At 37.7% G+C, this 19,007-nt stretch overlaps 2 protein-coding genes across 6 annotated transcripts in view; one reads left to right on the top strand and one right to left on the bottom strand.

The window, feature by feature from the left end:
- The first annotated feature begins 6 nt into the window (after nt 1-6).
- ubl5 (ubiquitin like protein 5) lies at nt 7-5,264 on the top strand. Its single transcript, XM_084714935.1, has 5 exons — nt 7-142; nt 474-538; nt 2,876-2,959; nt 3,053-3,090; nt 4,803-5,264. The coding sequence occupies exons 2-5, from the start codon at nt 483-485 to the stop codon at nt 4,844-4,846; spliced, it is 222 nt and encodes a 73-aa protein (XP_084571061.1). The 5' UTR covers nt 7-142; nt 474-482; the 3' UTR covers nt 4,847-5,264.
- Nucleotides 5,265-6,525: 1,261 nt separating this feature from the next.
- The window catches only part of vav1 (vav guanine nucleotide exchange factor 1), a 36,919-nt gene continuing 24,437 nt past the window's right edge, over nt 6,526-19,007 (bottom strand). For 4 of the 5 annotated variants that reach the window (XM_084714930.1, XM_084714929.1, XM_084714932.1 and 1 more), the window contains exons 22-29: nt 17,300-17,436; nt 12,375-12,440; nt 12,113-12,144; nt 10,165-10,275; nt 8,220-8,307; nt 7,895-8,024; nt 6,903-7,054; nt 6,526-6,803 (exon numbers count right to left, since the gene is read on the bottom strand). In XM_084714930.1, the coding sequence (XP_084571056.1) occupies nt 6,750-6,803; nt 6,903-7,054; nt 7,895-8,024; nt 8,220-8,307; nt 10,165-10,275; nt 12,113-12,144; nt 12,375-12,440; nt 17,300-17,436 (770 nt within the window). In that variant the 3' untranslated portion in view covers nt 6,526-6,749. Of the gene's footprint in view, nt 6,804-6,902; nt 7,070-7,894; nt 8,025-8,219; nt 8,308-10,164; nt 10,276-12,112; nt 12,145-12,374; nt 12,441-17,299; nt 17,437-19,007 lie in introns of those variants that run through there. The other variant, XM_084714933.1, reaches the window with a different exon arrangement.

Here is a 19,007-nt window from a genome sequence, read left to right as displayed (position 1 = left end):
TGTCAATCATCTTTACGCTCATTTGATTGGCCGAGAGGCTAACATACAAACTAAATCAGCTTTACGGTAAACAGGGCAGAGAGCGTTCCAGATAATTCCAGAAAAAGAAGAATATTTTAGTTACTCTGCTGTTAATTTCCAGGTACGATTATCATATTTAACACTGTATTAAAGATCTAACATATTTTAAGATAGAATGTGGGTTTATATGTATGATGTCTAACATTACGCACATTGGTCGTTCTAATATGCAACGGTTTGGTGAGATCTGACTAGCTAACGCCAAACAAAACAAAACATGATTTAAAGTTAAACTGATTAAAAAAGGTTTTGTATCTCTAATGTGGCACACCGTTAACTCTAGCCTCTAACTATATGTAGGATTATTAATGGCTGTATGGGGAATGGTTTAAAACGACTCAACACTCGCACATGTTATGCTAACTCTTGTCTCATTTCCTTTCGCCCGACAGGAGCTGAAGATGATCGAGGTGGTTTGCAACGATCGTCTGGGCAAAAAAGTCCGAGTCAAGTGCAAGTATCCTTTACAGGAACTGTGGAGATAATATTGAATAATGTGTCCTGCTGCCGCAAGTGTATTACTGTGTTCACGAACGGCTAACGTTGAGTTAGCATGAGTTGACACAAGCCTAGATTGCTCATCTCCACACGTTAAAGACCTAAGGTCTCTTCTGCTAACGAATAACTGTGAACGTTGTGAGATAAACCAAGACATTTGAAAGGCGATTTATTCTCAATATATTCAGAAACGAGCAAGGTATTAAAATTAGGGCTGGGTGGTATGGCATAAAAAATAATCACTATTTTACGCTGTGCTGTGCTATACGATATGTATGTCGATATACACATTTCCTACCGTAAATTCTCAAATAGTTACGTACTTAAAGGATACGATTCATTGCTGTAGACTAAGCTACCCAACAGTGTATAAAGAAGCGCAGAGCCAAAATCAATAGCACAATATTTTTGACCAAATACCTCAACGTTGATATTGCGACAATATTGTAAGGAGGGCTATTGGTGCTTTGACAAAATAATATCAAAATCACGTTTTTGATATTCATTGGTAATGTGGGTATAATGACTAAGTGGGTAAAGGCAAATAATAGAATAGCTAGAGCAGTTTGAGATGTGCAGAAAATTACACCACTTTACTGTAATGCAGCCTTTAAAATCACTGTCACACAACGATATCAATATAATATTGATATATTGTCCAGACCTAATCTGGAGAACAAGACTTGTAGGCTGGAGCATTTTCAGCACTGCAGGACTTCATTGTAATGCTGTTTCATTACCTATTTTTGTCATATTAAAAAATTGCAGTGTCTTCGTTATTGAAGATTGAAATGGGTCATATTGCATTTTTATGATGGTCCCCAACTACACTTATAGTGACAGGTACGTTGGACATATATTCAGTTCTTTGCACCCTCAACTACACTGTCATCTATGGTGATTTTGAGTTGATCAAAACTGTGACATATCTGCCTAAATTAGCTCTCCAACATATCCCAAAACTAGGAGAAATCAAGGCTTTGACACAGCGCTATTGAAGGTAACAGCTGTGAAAACCAATGACTGTTACAGTATACAGAATGCAGTTAAAACTTTACTTCACCCCAGTAGCTTGAAGTTCATCTGGAATTGTTAGCTGTTGGCTTATCACTGTGAGGCTGCAAGTGACGGTTATTTTGATTGTAGGTTAATCTGCAGATTGTTTTTATGATTAATGGATTAAGCATTTGGTCCACGAAGGTGACAGATGGACATCGTCTCCCAGAGCCTAGAGTTGCCAGGTGTGTGTGACAAAACCAACCCAACGGCCAACAAAGCTGTCCCAAGAAAATAGCCCAATACCAGGACTTAAAATATGCCCCCGCCACACCATGCGCTTTACTTTAGTTTTAAAGTCTGACATTAGTGCTTCTGTTGCTAAATGTATTGCAGAGTCTACAAAATAACTCCTGGCACTGTGAAGTGTGCCAGCATTAGAAGCAGTTTTTTTCTTAAACAGTTTTTTCACCTAGGTCCTGAATGGCCCTGTAGTATTAGATATCATCTATTATTATAAATAAAACATTGCTCTGTGAACATGCAGGCCAATTCACTGACACACGAAGTCACCTGTTGCTTTGTTTTTTTGTGTTCTCTTCCCGTGTGTGTATGTGTCTGCGCTTATGACGTTTCCCATGTCCATGTGTGAACTGATCAGGAGTCTGTGTGGTTTTAGTTTGGATTTATATGTAAATATAAATCCAAACTAATATTAATTTTATTTAAAGTATGGATTTTTATTTATAGATTTATGTAATTTTCATGCTACATGAGTCTACCCAACCAGCAGACAAAAATAAAAAAAAATAAAAATCAATTTGTGGCAACACTTCAAAAGTAGGCCAATTTATCTAAAAAAACCTGATACAGCCTGACGTCACATCTTCAAATTTATTTTATCTGACTACACTCTAAAACCCAAAGGTGTTGAGCTTAATATGAGGTAGAAGAAAGAAAAGAACCAAATCTTCTCATTCCTGCTTCTCAGATGATGTAAAAATGTGTAGCCATGGTACCATGACAATAATCCTAAGTGCACTCTTTTCATGTTGTTATAAGAGGGGACTGTATTTCAAGAAAACTTTGTCCAAGATCAATAAATCCTCCCGACTGCATTCAAAGAACCAGGTTAAACTAAATAAAAAGTAATCAGATCATGTTAGCTGACATCATGTTTACCAGGGTCAGTTGAAGAACTGAGCTCTGTCGGCAGATTTGATCACATGGTCTGTTCCACTGAAGTTTTCTTTTCTTTTAATGCTATCACACTGCTCCTTCCTTAACTGCCATGTTTTAGCGCTGATGACAGCATTGGAGATCTAAAGAAGCTCATCGCAGCCCAGACAGGAACACGACACGACAAGATTGTATTAAAGAAATGGTAAGATGCTCATCAGTGTCCTGCCTGACCATAACAAGTGTTTCTGTAGCTGTCGTCCTTTGGTCGCTTAATGTTCCTCCTCTGTTCCCACAGGTACACCATATTCAAGGACCACGTGTCTCTCAGTGACTGTATCCTTTAATAAGTAGCACCAGTTTTCACCACTTTACCTTGAAGCTTTTTCCTACAGGAAACTACCGTTGTATAATGAGTCCATCGGCACAGAACATGGGAGTTGCTGGTCTACTGCTGCCTCAATTAGTTTGTTTGCTGTTTTGTGTGAATTCAGAGTTATAAAAAGTTAGTTTGGATTCACCAAAGTCACACAATAACACAAACTAACTAACAGATAGAGATAAGATAAGGTAGAACGTTATTAATCCTGAAGGAAATTCTTATGCCAGATTGCTCTAAAATTACACTAACATAATAATAACAATGATAGAGCATCAAATATGAGAACTTTGATATTTAAAGTGCATAAGGAGTAAATGCACAGAAACAGTACCTGATGGAATAACAATGGAAGTAGCTTAAATAGAAAAAGCAGTAATGGCAATAACACTCAAAGTATTATTGGCAGTGATATTGAGAGGTAATAAAAAGTTATATTGCACCAGATAATGAATGTGAAGATAGCACATGATATGTAATGTAATTGTACATGATGGTAATAATAAAGTTATAGTGAGAGTAATATTGCACAATGTGTGATGCCATGACATTAAACAAAACAGAAAAATAATATAGCACATGTAGCCCATGATATTGAAAATATTGGATGTGATAATGAGCATAATATAGAAAAGTAATATTGCACATGATTTTAAAAATTTGCTTAGACATAATAGAAAAGTAGTGTTGCGCATGATGAAAGGTAATATTGTGCATGAAACTGAAACACGACATGAAACGAGAGAGAAAACTGATATCGCACATGATGCAGCTTTAGACCAGCAACTCCCATCAGATAATTTATGTACTTGACTGAACAGACTTGATGTAGATCTGCACTGAAATGTAAAATCTGCAGGCCAATTGCAATAACTGATAAAAGTCTACTAGCGCCAATATGATAACCAGTAACTTGTGCAGCTGCAGGGGACAATAAATATATTTCAGTACAATTTTTGTATGTGACAAATTGTAGTTGGTATAAGGCTGCCATTATGTTTATCCTTTTCTCAGAATGACAGGCAGAAATGCCGTTTATATAAATATATTATCTTTTCATGACATTATTACACTTGCAGCGTTCACTCAGTCACAGAGGAAGTGAAGTTACTGTAAGAACAGTCTCCACATTATCAGATGTAAATATCAGCTGAAATGACAGTTTTGGAATAACAGTAAGTTTAATTTTCTGATTTACCAGCAGATAACCAGCCTGCATTCCTAACTGAGTCCTAAATAATTAATAATCTGTACTGTATTCGGGTGGAGGCAAGAGTCGCAGCAGTAGAGTTTTGTGAAATTTAGGCAAAATAATATAGAGGACTCTTGTAATATATCTGAGGTTGCATGTTTTTAATTACTCATGGCAATCAAGATAATTTAAATCTGATAGTATTAGCTTTATATACATCATAATTATTATGCTTTTATTTTGTTTTTTGGGGCATTTTCCCTCAATTTCCCTTCAATTTGCTTCAGCCCCCACTTTGAAAATCATAGATTTAAATGACTGTAGTAAATAAACTTTTTGTTAGACACATTCTTTACAGTCTGTATCGAGTGTGACGTGATATTGTAGATGTTTGGAGTGCTAATTTATTTCTAAATTATCTTAACATGCTTGGGATAACTAAAGCAGTTAACATTTTTTCTTAACCAAGTCCTGCAGATGAAATTCATGATGGGATGAACCTGGAGTTGTACTACCAGTAGACCAGACGACTACCACAATGCTACACGGATAAACCCCATTCCTCGTCACACACACACACACGCACACACAGGGTCCAAAATTAAGTGCATGCTCAAATTTTACCAGCCACTCAATAGATTTTGTTTGGTTTTGTTGGGTGGTGACTGATGCAAATCTAGCAGCCTTTTGCATATTTTGATTGCATGTGGCTGGTATTAATTTTGGTCCCTACACACACACACACACACACACATAGATGGGATCCCTGGAAACTGAAATAAAACAGAAGTGGTATCTCCAGAACTGAAAACGCTCAGACATGACACTGACCTCAGTGTTGGCTCATAATTTATACCCACAAATTATTTGAAAGACATGTTGTTGTTTTACAGTTTTTGTTTTGATATTTTGAAATTAAAGCAGTCGTTTACCTACCGACATGGCTGAGTGCTCGTCATTGTTGTGTTTTCTCGTGCAAGAAGAGAGTCAATACAACAACTTATTACGTCTTTTACATACACTCACTGGCCACTTTATTAGGTACACCTTGCTAGTACCTGGTCAGACCCCTTTCTGTCTTCAGAACTGCTTTAAGTCTTTGTGGCATAGATTCAACAAGGTGCTGGAAACATTCCTCAGAGATTTTGCTCCATATTGATATGATAGCATCACACAGATATGCAGATTTGTTTAAATGATTCTCAATTGGTACGAAGAGGCCTAGAGTGTGTCTAGAAAATATCCCCCACACCATTACACCACCACCACCAGTCTGAACTGTTGATACAAGGCAGGATGGATCCATTCTTTCATGTTGTTTACAACAAATTCTGACCCTACCATCTGAATGTCGCAGCAGAAATCGAGACTCATCAGACCAGGCAACGTTTTTCCAGTCTTCTATTGTCCAGTTTTGTTGAGCCCGTGTGAATTGTAGCCTCAGTTTCCTGTTCTTAGCTGACAGGAGTGGCACCCGGTGTGGTCTTCTGCTGCTGTAGCCCGTCTGTTTCAAGGTTTGACGTGTTGTGTGTTCAGAGATGGTCTTCTGTATACCATGATTGTAATGGGTGGTTTATTTGAGTCACTGTTGCCTTTCTATCATCTCGAACCAGTCAGGCCGTTCTCCTCTGACCTCTGGCACCAACAAGACACTTCCGCCCAGAGAACTGCCGCCCACTGGATATTTTCTCTTTTTTCAGACCATTCTCTGTAAACCCTAGAGATTTTTGTGTGTGAAAATCCCAGTAGATCAGCAGTTTCTGAGATACTCAGACCAGCCCGTCTGGCACCAACAACCACGCCACGTTCAAAGTCACTTAAATCACCTTTCTGCTCTGTTTGAACTTGTCATTTTCATCTTGTTTTGTATTGCTATGTTCAACTTTCTACTTCCAGTAAAACTAAAGTAACGAGTCTGTTTTGAAAATGTAAGGAGTTGATAGTACAGATGCCTGAGAACTCTACTTAAGCACAGTAACAGTATGTCATCAGTGTTGCTCTTGTGCCTGAATGGAAATAAATCCCTGCAGTCAGGTTCCACACCGTTGTGCAGAGCTCTCTCAGAGAAGTGGAGGCTGTTATAGCTGCAGATTAACGCCTGCGGTTTTCAGATGACATGTTCAAGGGATCGCATACTGGTGTGAAGTTTGAGTTTACACTCTGTTTCAAGCCGGCTGTATATAAAAAGATATTCATCAGGTCAGCTGAACAAAAAGGTTTATTCACATCAGTCACAGACAGTCATTAGATCACAGTAACAGCACTCTCTCACACGCACACAGACACACTCGTGCATATGGGTTAATGCAATCATAAGAAACCTGATATCACATAGACCCCCTGTACACATACAGTATAGTATGTAGTTAGTATATATAGTGGTATATACACATACGGGGTCTACACATCTCCTCCAGAGCCACGTCAGCAGTAGTCAGAGTAATCCTCCTCCACATAGTTTGCAGGAAAGAGCCCCACCTGGAAACACAGGAGCAGTGCAGGTAAGACAAGACGCCTCAAAACCTGCACATATGTTGTTTTTTGTTTTTAACATGAGGATGTTTGCATGTTCCTCACCCGGCCGTACACCTCTCCTTTCCACCAACCACTGTGACCTTTCTTGGAGAGGATCCTGATGGTGTCTCCTTCCTGCAGCGACAGCTCTGAGCGGTCCCTGGCTGAGAAGTCATATCTGGCCCTGGCCACGCCTAAACTCCTCACGCTGCCTCCTGTCACACAGGGTCAACACGACAACATGGAAATTTCTTTATTTACTTCAAATCTGTCTGTTAAATATGATGCTGCAGCCAGGAGAGAGTTAGCTTTGCATAAAAACTGGAGATGAGGAAACATCTAGCCTCTCTGTAACCAATGTGACCAAATGCATCACCACAACTTGTCATTTTTATGCTTCAGATTAAGCAAACGATATATTGTGTAATTTGCCAGCTGTACAAGTCCTGGTAGGAGGAGTTTTAGCTGGTGGCATGACGTTATGAACAGTAATGTCAGCCTGTTGGCCACTACTTTGATCCAGACTGAAATATGTTTTTAAATATCTAAATATATGAAATATTTAACAGATTGGCCTGAAGGTTTTGGGACTCAACAATAAGGATGATGGTTTCTTGGAGCAAATAAAATGCCATGACAGGCTAGTAAATCTAAACTAAAAAAATAATTAAACTATTAAATAAAATATACATTTTGATTATTGGTTAAGAGTTGAAATAATTTTTCATGCAAACATGGCACAAATGCTCTTAACCCTTAAATATTCTGTATTTTTTTTTTTTTTTTACATTTTCAAAAATAAAAATATACAGAATAAATAAAGAAATAACATTAAATTTAAGGGGTAATTCTTCTTATTATTATTTAATATTTTGTAGTTGCCTTTAAATCCCTCATTTATGTATTCCTTTATTTCTCTATATATACTTATTTATTCTCCTTTATTTCTCTTTATATTTCAACATAAAAAAATCATATGTCCCAAAATGTCAATCCATCCTTTAATGTGATCATAGTAAGGAGGAGTGTGTGAGGTGACGGATATGGGGTTTTACCTGGTGTGATGTTTGGCGTGTTGTTAGGCGAGTTGCTTTCCTCTGGTTGTTTGTACGGCGTACGCAGCATGGTGTCCACGTCCTTGAAGTACTCCTTCAGAGAGTTCTGCTGGTAAAACTGAATCATCTCCTAATACAGAAAGAAGAAGGAGGAGGAGGAGGTGGAGAAGAGGAGGAGTGTGAGAAACATGTGAGACAGATGTCAGATGTGGTTTGAGGGGAGGAAATGAGGTTCCTCGCAATTTCACTACCCAAAGGGCACTTTCAGTGTATTTCTTCTGGTCAGTGTTATCAGATTTTGGCCGGATGAGGTTGTGAGACTTACGATTAAACCCTTGAACGCTTTCTTCTCGTTGATGCGGTACAGGCCTTCAGTGGAGGTGATCTTAATGTGTCTGATGTCCATGTTGAACCTGGAGGAGTAGAGAAAGAGTTTTGTATAAAGGAGAGAAAACACTAAAGCAAAACTCTCTCAAATTAATAACATTAAAGGTTTACACAGTAAACACAGTTCACCCCAAAATGAAAAACACATATTTTCCTCTGGCCTGTAGTGCTGTTTATCCATTCTGTTCTGGACATGTCAGCCATAAAAATGTCTGACTTCTCTCAAATATAATGGGACTAAATGGACAAATCCTGTGCTGCTCAAAGAACCAAAAAACACATCTGAAAATTACAGGTTTTACAGACCTTGCTGTGGGCAGTTTCATGTAGGAACTACTTACTTTCTGCAGTAGAACTACTTTCTATCTAATAAAAAGAAAGTCATTCTTACATAAAACTGCTCACAACAAGGTCTGTGAATTATCTTGAGCCACCAGGCCAGAGGAAAAATACATGTATGAATGTTTGATTTTGGGGTGAACTATCCCTTTAAATAGTTCAAAACTCACAAAGAGGCTGAGAAATAAATTTGAACACTGAGTGGTGCCACTGCTCCACTCAAAAGAAGGAAAACAGACTTTTCCACTTCTGCTTAATGATCAGATTAACGGTGGTTTTGTACTAATCCTTTGTTAGAGAAGTTTTATTTCTCTGCTTTTGAGGGGAAGTGATACCTGAGCTCATAGATATCAAAACAATTAATCCAAGCTTAGTTAAGATCATCATTCAACGCAGCTGAGGAAGCATGACTTTGGTCATTTACAGGTAAAAAAAAAAACATTTGGTGTGCAGTTTGAAACTGGACTAAATTTCTAAAAGTCTTTTTTAATTGAAAGACATCTGGGTTACATGCAGAGCTGCAACCGACTGTTTTTGATTCTTTTACTCTTTTAATCGATTAATCTTTCGGTCCCTACAATGCCAGATAATTGAGAAAAAAAAGTTCCAAGAGGCCACAGAGATGTTTTTAAATGACTTATATTTTTCTAACCAACAGCCGAAAACACAAATATATGTAATTCACTATAATTTAAAGGAGCAGTGTGTAGGATTTAGTGTTTAAAACTCCCTCTCAAAGGATATAGGTGGACGCAAAACTTGCAAAAGGCTCTCTCTGGAGGTTTGTCCGTTCTGGGCTACTGTACTGTATTTTCAGGTGATTATACACGAATGAAAACATTAAATTATAATAATTTTTGGCATATTCTGCCAATAAATACCATTGAATCTTACACACTGGTCCTTTAATCACTTATCAAAAGACTATAGTTTGATTGGTAATCGTAGTAGTAGAGGATGCAACCAATGATTATTGATAAATCTGTGGATTATTTTCATGATTGATGGATTAGACTAAAAATATTTTGAAAAATGCTCATCACAGTTTCCCAGAGACCAAAGTGAACACTTGACCTACAATTCAAAACCTGAAGACATTTACTATCAAAGAAAAGTTGCAAATCTTTACATTTAAGAAACTGGAACCAGAAAATGTTTGATATTTTTGCTTGAAAAATGACTGAAACGATTAATCAACTGACAAAATATTTGGCAACTCAGCAACAATTTTCTTTTAATCAATAATGGCTGCAGCTCTACTTTAGTTACACACGACTGTTGTTTCATTGTTTGAACTACTATATTTCAACGTGTAGCTATAGGATGTGTTTCACACTGATTTTAAGTAATTGAAATGCTGTTCAAACAATATTATATGATAATTAACCAATAAATCTAAAATATTTTTAGGTTCTAGACACCTTTTGACCTGTAAATGACCACATCAGTGTTGTACTGTGGGGCCACCTTCAATCTGCAAAAAGAAAAAAGACACTAAACATTTCTCAGGAAAAAATTCTGCTGATAAATTTGCGAAGGCTTACTTGATGCTGATGGCAAACTCTCCTCCGTCTTTCTGCCGAACGAGGAAGGTTCCATCAGAGCGGGGCATTAACAGGTTCTTGGCAGCGGTTCTGTCCATGTTCCCTGCAAACCTTTGAGCAAGAACATTTATTCTTTACTTAAAGCAAGACAACGTAACACAGTCTTCAACACGGAAAAGAAAAGTTGACTCCATCAATGATGAGTCAGCTCCCTGACTTTATGACTCTCTTTACTTGCAGCTGTAACAAAGTGGGTGTTTCAATACAAGTTGAGCTTTAAAGTTCCAGTAGAAATTTTCTTAGAAATTTAATTTAAATTTAATGTCCTTAGTTAGCATTTATAGGCAGCAAACACGCAACTGATAAGTGGTTAGTGGTAACACACTATAATATGTAAAAAAATACATATCTTCCTCTCACCTGTAGTGCTATTTATCCATTTGGACTGTTTTGGTGTGAGTTAGTTGGCCAGAGAGTGTCTGCCTTCTCTCCAAATCAGTAGAACTAGATGGCACTCAGCTTGTGAAGCCCAAAGTGCCAAAAAAAATGTGTCTTTCCAAGAATCATGACCCAGTTACTAAAGATAATCCACAGACTTTGTTGTGAGCAGTTCCATGTTGGAACTGGCCTCTTTTCCTCCAACTGAAATACACCTGTCAACTGTGTCGCCTCACAGAGGGAAGTGTGCATCTACTCATGGACGAGAGGCTCGTGCCCATGGCATTGTGGGATGTAAACATTAATGGTGCCCTCCTCAGCAGAGCTTTAACCTCTAGATGCACGCTTCAGTGGAAAGAAAATAGTTTCTACATGAAAGTGCTCACAGCAAGGTCTGTGGATTATCATGAGTAACTGGGTCATGATTTCTGTAAAGACACATTGCTGTTGACTTTTTCTTTTCTTTTCTTTTTTTGCTCATTGAGCACCACAAGCCAAGTGTCATTTAGTTATATTATACTGGAGAAAGGCAGATGCAAGATGAAAATAGCGTAAAAGATGTAATAAGACAAAAATAACATAAAAGAGGCGACAAGATGAATATCTAACAATGCAAATAGGACGTAACTGGATGAGAAATTACGTAACAAAACATCACAGACAGGAATTACATAAATGGCATGACGTATCAAGACAAAAATGACACAATACATAACAAGACAATGATGATGAGTAAAATGACAAAAACAGTATTACAAGATGTAAGACGCTGAAACAGACAGAGAGCAAGACTCTTTAGAGGAGAAAAGGTGATGTTCAGTTAGTTTGGTAGAAATGTTCTTCAGAGGTCGACTTTTTACTTTTATGGCCTGCACTTTTTCATTTTCACTCAAGTAAAGAAGTTGAATCAGTACTTTTACTTTTATCAGTTTTCACACAAGTATCCGTACCTCTGCTTGTGTACAGGATGTGTGTACTTTTGCCACCTCTGGTTTATATACTGATCATAAATGCTAGTCATAGGAAAGTGGTTTTGTATAAAAATATTATGCGAGAGCTAAATGTTTCAAAATATTCTCATAGCAAAAGTTTTTGTTTGTAGAAAAATTACACAATATGTGGATGATTATTGGTGCACTCAGCAGGTTACTTTGTGTTTTTGATTACTTCCACAGTGTCATATTTGATGTTACCACTAAGTGGCGCCAAGGTAATACACTTGCAAACCCTATACATTGTGACTATAAGGACAAAATGAGTGTTTCACAAGCTTTTTTGATTCTTTGTTATCCACAGCACCGTGAGTCCTCTGGGTATGAGGTTTTATTATTCCCACCTGTTTCACAATGACACAGGAGTACTTTTCAGTATCTGGTTCTGTTTTTTGTGGCTCTTATTTTGTGTATCAGCTCTGTGGTCTTTCTCCGTCCTTGTTGCAGTGCAGTGCAATACAGGAAGACATAGTGGTTTGGTGAGCAAGTGATTTAACCCAGTTCCTGCCGATACTCACCAGTGAAAGCCAGACAGGTCGGGGGTCGGCCTCTGGGGGGGGGGGGAATCACATACAGGTTAGACGTCAAATTCTGCAGAAGCCTGTGGTAAAGGTGGTAACTCATAATGGTTGTTTCAGTACAGAAAATGGTAGCCAACTTGAACAAGCTGGACTAAACTCGACAGGTCTGCTTTTTTTTTTTAGGTTTTTATTGCGCTTTCAGTTTCATGGAGGGTGTGTGTTGTTTAGGAGCTCGTGCTGGCTGCTGCCTTGTACTCACAGAGATGTAGGGCTGAACTTTTTGGCAGGGGAACCATCCCATTTGTCCGACAGTCAGGTTCCTTCCCTGAGTGACACACACAACAACAACAACAAGTCACATGGCCGCCGAACTCGGTGGACCAAGCAGTCATTGCAAAATATACATGAATCATCAGATCAGCATGATGAGCAAATTAGTCACATGCAGATGAACCACACCAAATACGTACCAAGGTATTACTGAGGAAGTCTTACTAAACTTGAAACAACTGATGATTTGTAGGAAAATGAAAAAGAGATGTGTGAAGTCTTATTACAAAAGGCACAATCCTCTTATTGTGTTTCTGTCAAGACCTCTTCTTGAAAACAGTTTGTCTGAGAGTAAAAGCCTCATTAAAGGGACAGTCTGGATTATTTGAAGTACTGTAGAACTGTAGCACAGAAACTGAGCAACATACAGTAAGTAACTGATTACAAATACTCAAATTACTGTAATTAAGCAGTTTTTTTTAGGTACATGTGCTTTTATGAATACATTTTCAAGTCTGTACTTTTACTCATATCTAAGTATGCATTACACTATGTATTCTACTTAGTTACTCTTAAAATCATTCATCTGCATTTTTATAGACAATACGGTGCAATAAAAACAAGGACATATGGATGAAAAACTAAAGTCTGCAACAGCACAGGTTAGGAGTAAGGATGTTAATGATCATTCATTAATCGATTAATCACCAATTAAAAATCTATTCATAGATATTTAATCAGTAGTCTAGAAATGGCAGTAAATTCACCTCATTTGATATTGTTTTGTCCGACAGAGCCATTTGTTGAATGAGGAAACTTAGGAAACAAAAATCAAACACATAAAAAAATAACATATTTTGTATCTTATAAATTATTGATGACTAATCAAATGTTAGAACGGGTTAAGGAAAATGTACAAAATTTGGAACCTTAGTTTAGAGAAGTGACTGTGACCACTGAGCAGAACAGAGCAGGAGCTGGGAGTAATTTAGACTAAAGATTTGGAGAAACAGAAACCTGATTGATTTCCTCCTATTGTTAATACATTAAATATCAACAATTAAAAAGCAACTAATACTCTGAGTAGTTTTTGAGATGCATACTTTATACTTTTACTTAAGTATTTTTCTAACACCAGAACTTTAAAGTGTAAGTGATTAAAGGTTTAGTAATATAATAGTACTTGTACTTGAATACAGATTTTCAGTACTCTTTCCACCGCTGGCAGTAAACTGCTGTGGACAGGGTCAGAAACAAAAAGTATGGTAGCCACTTACAAAAGGTCCACCTGAAAAGATCAATATCACACTATATTTAGAATATTTTTGCTAACACCGAACACTGAGTGGTGCCGTGTGCTGGGGCGGCAGGCTGAGGGTATCGGACACCAGCAGACTCAATAAACTTATCCGCAAAGCCAAGCGACACTGTGGGGGTGGAGCTTGACTCTCGGCGGCGGTGTCACACAGGACAGAGACGGGTACGCTGTCCAAGCTACAGGTTATCTTAGACAATGTTTCCCATCCACTCCATGATGTGCTGGTCAGGCACAAGAGTCAGTGTCAGTGAGAGACTCATTCCACCAAGATGCACCGCAGAGCGCCACAGGGAATCACTCCCGCCCGTAGCCATCAAACTCAAACTCACATCTCGGAGTGTCTACCACTCAGAATCAATAGACTGGCCCTATGAACTATTTCACCCCTGTCAGCAACTATGACCCCATAATTTATTCCATATTTATATTTATATCTATATGTATATTTCAACAGTACACTGCTGACTTAAATTGATCCTATGCAATAACTGAACAGTGCAGTAATTCAACTGTCCGCAATGCATACAGCATTTCTATTTACACCAATATAAAACTAATTATTTTGGTGTCATGATGTCCATTTTGTACATAATTCTTATATTTTTATTTTCTATTTCTTCTTCTATTTTTCTCTATATACACTGCTGTTCTATATCTGTATATTGCTGTTTTTAAAAATAAGGCACATACCTTTACATACTCTTATTGCATATATTTTGTTCTGTTATTGCTATATCGTCTCTGTATGAATTGTAGTAGATTGTGCACGTTATGTATGTTTATGTACCTATTTTCTATTTTCTTATGATTGCTCTATGCTCCATAATTTTCTGTTCTTGATCAATAAGGTGTTTCTGATCTGATGTGATTCCTCAAGTTTGAGGAGTTTGGTTTGTTTGGAGAGAGTGACATCCAGCTTATATAACAGTATTTTTGCATCAGAAAAGTAAAGCAAAGCAGTAAGAATATTCTAAATATAGAGTACTTCGACTGATATTGATTTCTTTTTTTTTTTCAGGCGGACCTTTTCTTAAGTGGTTAAAATAGCCTTTGCTGCTGACCCTGTTCCACAACAGGACACTGATTAGCTTCTGTGCTGGGACTCCACTCTGCTTCTCCAAACCAGGGGGCCTGTCATCTGCCATCTCCTGCAGGTAATACACTGACTATCAATCAGTACCCCACTTCAAGTAATCCAAAGTATCCCTTTAATGAAGCTTTTACTCTAAGACAAACTCTTTCTATGATATTTGCAAGTCTTGACACAAAGATAGTCAGGGTATTGTACCTTGTCCTGCTAAGACCTCATACAACCCTACTTCAAATAGTCTGAACTATCCCTTTAAATACTGAGGACCCACAGGCTCTAATGAGTGGTGGAAGACAAACAACAAACATTACTGAAAAATTAATCTATAAAAATGCAGCTGATGAAAATCCTTCTTAATTGAAGAGTAAAAGGGGTAAAAATGGAACTGAAATGAAAAACTGAGTGATAAATTAGCAAGCGAATTGATTAATTTAAAGCAGATTTACAAAACAGAGTCATGTTTCATTATTTATCCCATCATACATCCGTCATTCAGGTGCGATGTGGTTTTTGACGGACATTTCGGACTGAGGTTGACAAAAATTGCTTGCGGTGAAAGATAAATATCAGTTGGGTGTTGTGAATGATGAAAGTAGACAGAAACACGGCCCAGCTGATTATCAGAGCAACACTTTTTCAGATAAGTCATGATGTAATGAAAACGGGAGCCGTGTTTCATCATTTTCCCTGATATTCATCAGTCATCATCCACAACACAAAACTGTCATTTATCATTAAAGGAAAGTGGATGTGAGTAACTGAATATAAAATATGGAGGCGATGAAACGTGTGTTATAAATTGTCAATTGATCTGATAATCTTTATTGATATTTTTTTATGAAACAGTGTTGCTCTGATAATCAACTTTGCTGTGTTTCTTTCAACATTCACGGTCACCCAACTGACATTTATCGTCTACAGCGAGCAATTGTTGTTACTTCCGCCTAAAATGTCAATCAGAAACCACATGGTGTGAATGATGTAGTGGTTTTCACACTGTGAGGTGGGCCGTCCTGTCGGGGGATAAAACCGCTGCAGAGGACAGGATGGATGACCAGGAGGAGAATATGGACGGAGACTGAATCAATATGATTTATGTGGGGAAAATAAAAAACAAGAATTTGGCGATACTATCATGCCGACCTATATTTCACTATAATTCACCTTTTTTTTATTGGTTGCTTACCCAAATATTGTTAATGAGAAAAATGATGAGGGATGAGGGGTGTGAAAATGGTGAAAGGTGGCTCCAGTTTTATTAATCAAATCTGCTTTAAATCAATCAGATCACTGACCTATCATTCCATTTTTCATTTCGCATCCATTTTTACCCCGATAGTTTTCAATTCACATGCATTTTCATCACCTCGTATCTCATAAAGACTTCACATTACTCACATTTTAACAGAACAATCTGATCTGAGATTTCAGATAAATAAAAGTGTCCTTATTGCCCATTCTTCATTTGCATTCATTTTGGGTCCTTTTAAAATAAACTTGCAGAGAAAGTTGACTAACTTTGTTTTGTTAAAGTTAATTTTAAGTAGTACTATATGTAGTTAAAGACAGTGAATGCAGGACCTAGTGCTGGACTCTTGGGGGAAGATTCAACATCCAAAACTCGAAAGGCTGCTGAACAGGAACTACGAAACTCATTATCCTTATTTTCAGTGTCCACTTTTCTCTGTTGACCAGTGAAGTACTTGAATGCACCAACAAATCAAGTGCAAAAAGTGAGAGGTGCAAGATTTTTTTGTGTTTCAAGAATAAAGTTGACATGTTGAGAATAAATATATTAGAAAGAGAAATAAATGCTGAACTTTCGATATTAGTGTTAGTAGTATTTTATTCTCGAAATGCAGAATTTTAAAAATGTTCCTCCTGTCATGTTTCTCACACGCCTGGCCCTTATACTTTTTCACATACAACAAATAAAGTCTGAGAAGCAGTTAAAATTTCACATAGTAACCTACAAACTTTGGTATGTTTTGGGAACATTATGAGCAACAAGATAAATGTCATCTGATAGGCCTCCGTCACGGCAGACATTTTGATTGGTCATAGCTGGAAAAGCACGGGCGTTACTGATAACACTAATGATGGGTCTGTTCTATTCAAATGTCCCTGTGAGCCAGGACAGTGTGATAGTAAGTCAGCACGCACAATACCAGGACCCTGAAACCAAAGCAGCTAAATGGAATTCAGCCTTTAGGTTTGATTTATTTTCTAAATCAAAATCTTGTAAACGAATCACACGTAGAGGCTGTGCTGGTTGGGCACGAGGGAGGATGTGGAAGATAAGAATGAGATACTGAGAGGAAAATGACAAAAGAGATTGAAAAAGACAAAAGCACCTCACGCCTACACATCAACCAAAGGAAACGAGGCTCGAAAACACAAAAAAAATATAATATGTGACCTCCTCAGCTTTAAGAATTCAGCTGGAAGCTGAAGTTTATGCTCGTGTGTTTATGTGTTTATGTTCGTGTTTGGTTTTTAACGTTACCTCCCACCATGGCAGGTCAGCATCAGCACGGGTCAGCTCGATGATGTCACCTTTGGTGAGGTGAAGCGGTTGGCCAAAGCCCACGGGGGGCGGCGGCAAACCATAATACTCCTGAGACACCTCCATCTTAGGATATCCTGAGACAGAGAGCGAGGTGGAGAGAGAGGAGACGTTAGCTGTGTCACTGTCAGGTGACTTTGAAGCAGATTTGAAAAAGAAAAGAAAAAAAGTGAATTAGGCACATTTCCATCAACTGGTCTGGAGCGAATAAAGTGGGCTCCTCAAAGCATAGTTTTGTCAGAAGTTGGTGATGTCGGCTACGTTACGCGTGGCTGTAATAAACAGGGTAGAGGAAGTATTGCTAAGGTCACGAACAGGAAACAAAACTAGTTGTTTGCCAACCACCAGTAAACTGCAACGATTAGTTGAATCGACTAGTCAAATGAAAGAAAATTAGCTGCCAATAATTTTGTTTATTTAATCATTTCAGTCACAATTGTCACAACTGTTTCATGGGACATCAAAACTCCGCTGACTGTCTGCAAAAGGTAGTAACTCACCCAAAACATTTCATTATAGCCTCAAACCAAGATATTGGTAAATGGGCCAACGCCACAAAAATGAAAAGTTGTTTTGTCATCATGTGAGCCGCACGGGCAAAATTGTTGTTGTTTCTTCACTGTAGCAGCCAACACCGGAAAAGTTTCTGAGTGTTTACTGTACTATACAAGAATATCAGTTTGGTCTGGATAAATGCTGTTGTGTGTTGCACTAAAAAGCTTTTTGGATTCAGATTTAAACCTAAAAGTTTACTTGGAAAAATCAATACTGTACACTACTGCAGTACACACAAAAAAAAAACACGCACATTTTTATGTATAAATTTATTACTGTAGCAATGCATTACAGGCGTGGGTGAAGTGGTTTAAACTGTGGGTAAAGTTTGCCCACCTTGTTTCCTGTCACTGACTGATACAATTGATCTGACAATAGATAAGTAAACTCTCAGCCTCATTTCAAAGAGATAATAAACTGAGTTTACTTTGTTTTACCCCCACTACACCCCTGGTTACACGTACTGTGAACTGTTTGCCTTTGATCTTTCAAGTTAAGTCATTTATAGAAAATGTGTCACAAAATGAGCTCTGTGTGATCCCTGGTATGGTGTATGGATGTAGAGACGGCTGTCTTTGATGATGTGTATGACACTGAGGATCTGCAATTTGTTGACAATGTACTTATTCTTCTGCACACATGCCAATATGTGTGCAATTTGCATGAATGAACGAGAAATTCCACTCTGTTGTGAACAACAAACTCACTGTTCAGAGATCTGAACTTAATGTTTTGAAGAATTGAGCCAAAGCAAATGAGAAAAACTGTAAAAGTGAGGATTTCCTGCTTTCTTGTCATTTATGTTAGTAGATTAAGAGTCTTTAGGTTTTGAACTGTTGTTTGGACAAAAAAAGCTGTTTGAAGATGTCACTTTGGGCTCTGGGATGAGCATTTTGGACATTTTAAATTATATTATCAAACTATTACTTGTGAAAAATAACTGGAAGATTAATTGCTAATGAAAATAATTGTTAGTTGCTACCCTATGATAAACCTCAAAGAAGAAAGAAAACCAGCTGCTCTGGTCGTCTACAAGAGAAAAATGGGGAGAGATTTCATTTTCATGTCAACTATATTCATGTCAACTATATTC

Source organism: Lutjanus erythropterus, chromosome 3, assembly GCF_056507025.1.
Source record: "Lutjanus erythropterus isolate fLutEry1 chromosome 3, fLutEry1.hap2, whole genome shotgun sequence".
Lineage (NCBI taxonomy): Eukaryota > Metazoa > Chordata > Actinopteri > Lutjaniformes > Lutjanidae > Lutjanus > Lutjanus erythropterus.
This window is presented reverse-complemented; position numbering and strand designations above follow the sequence as displayed.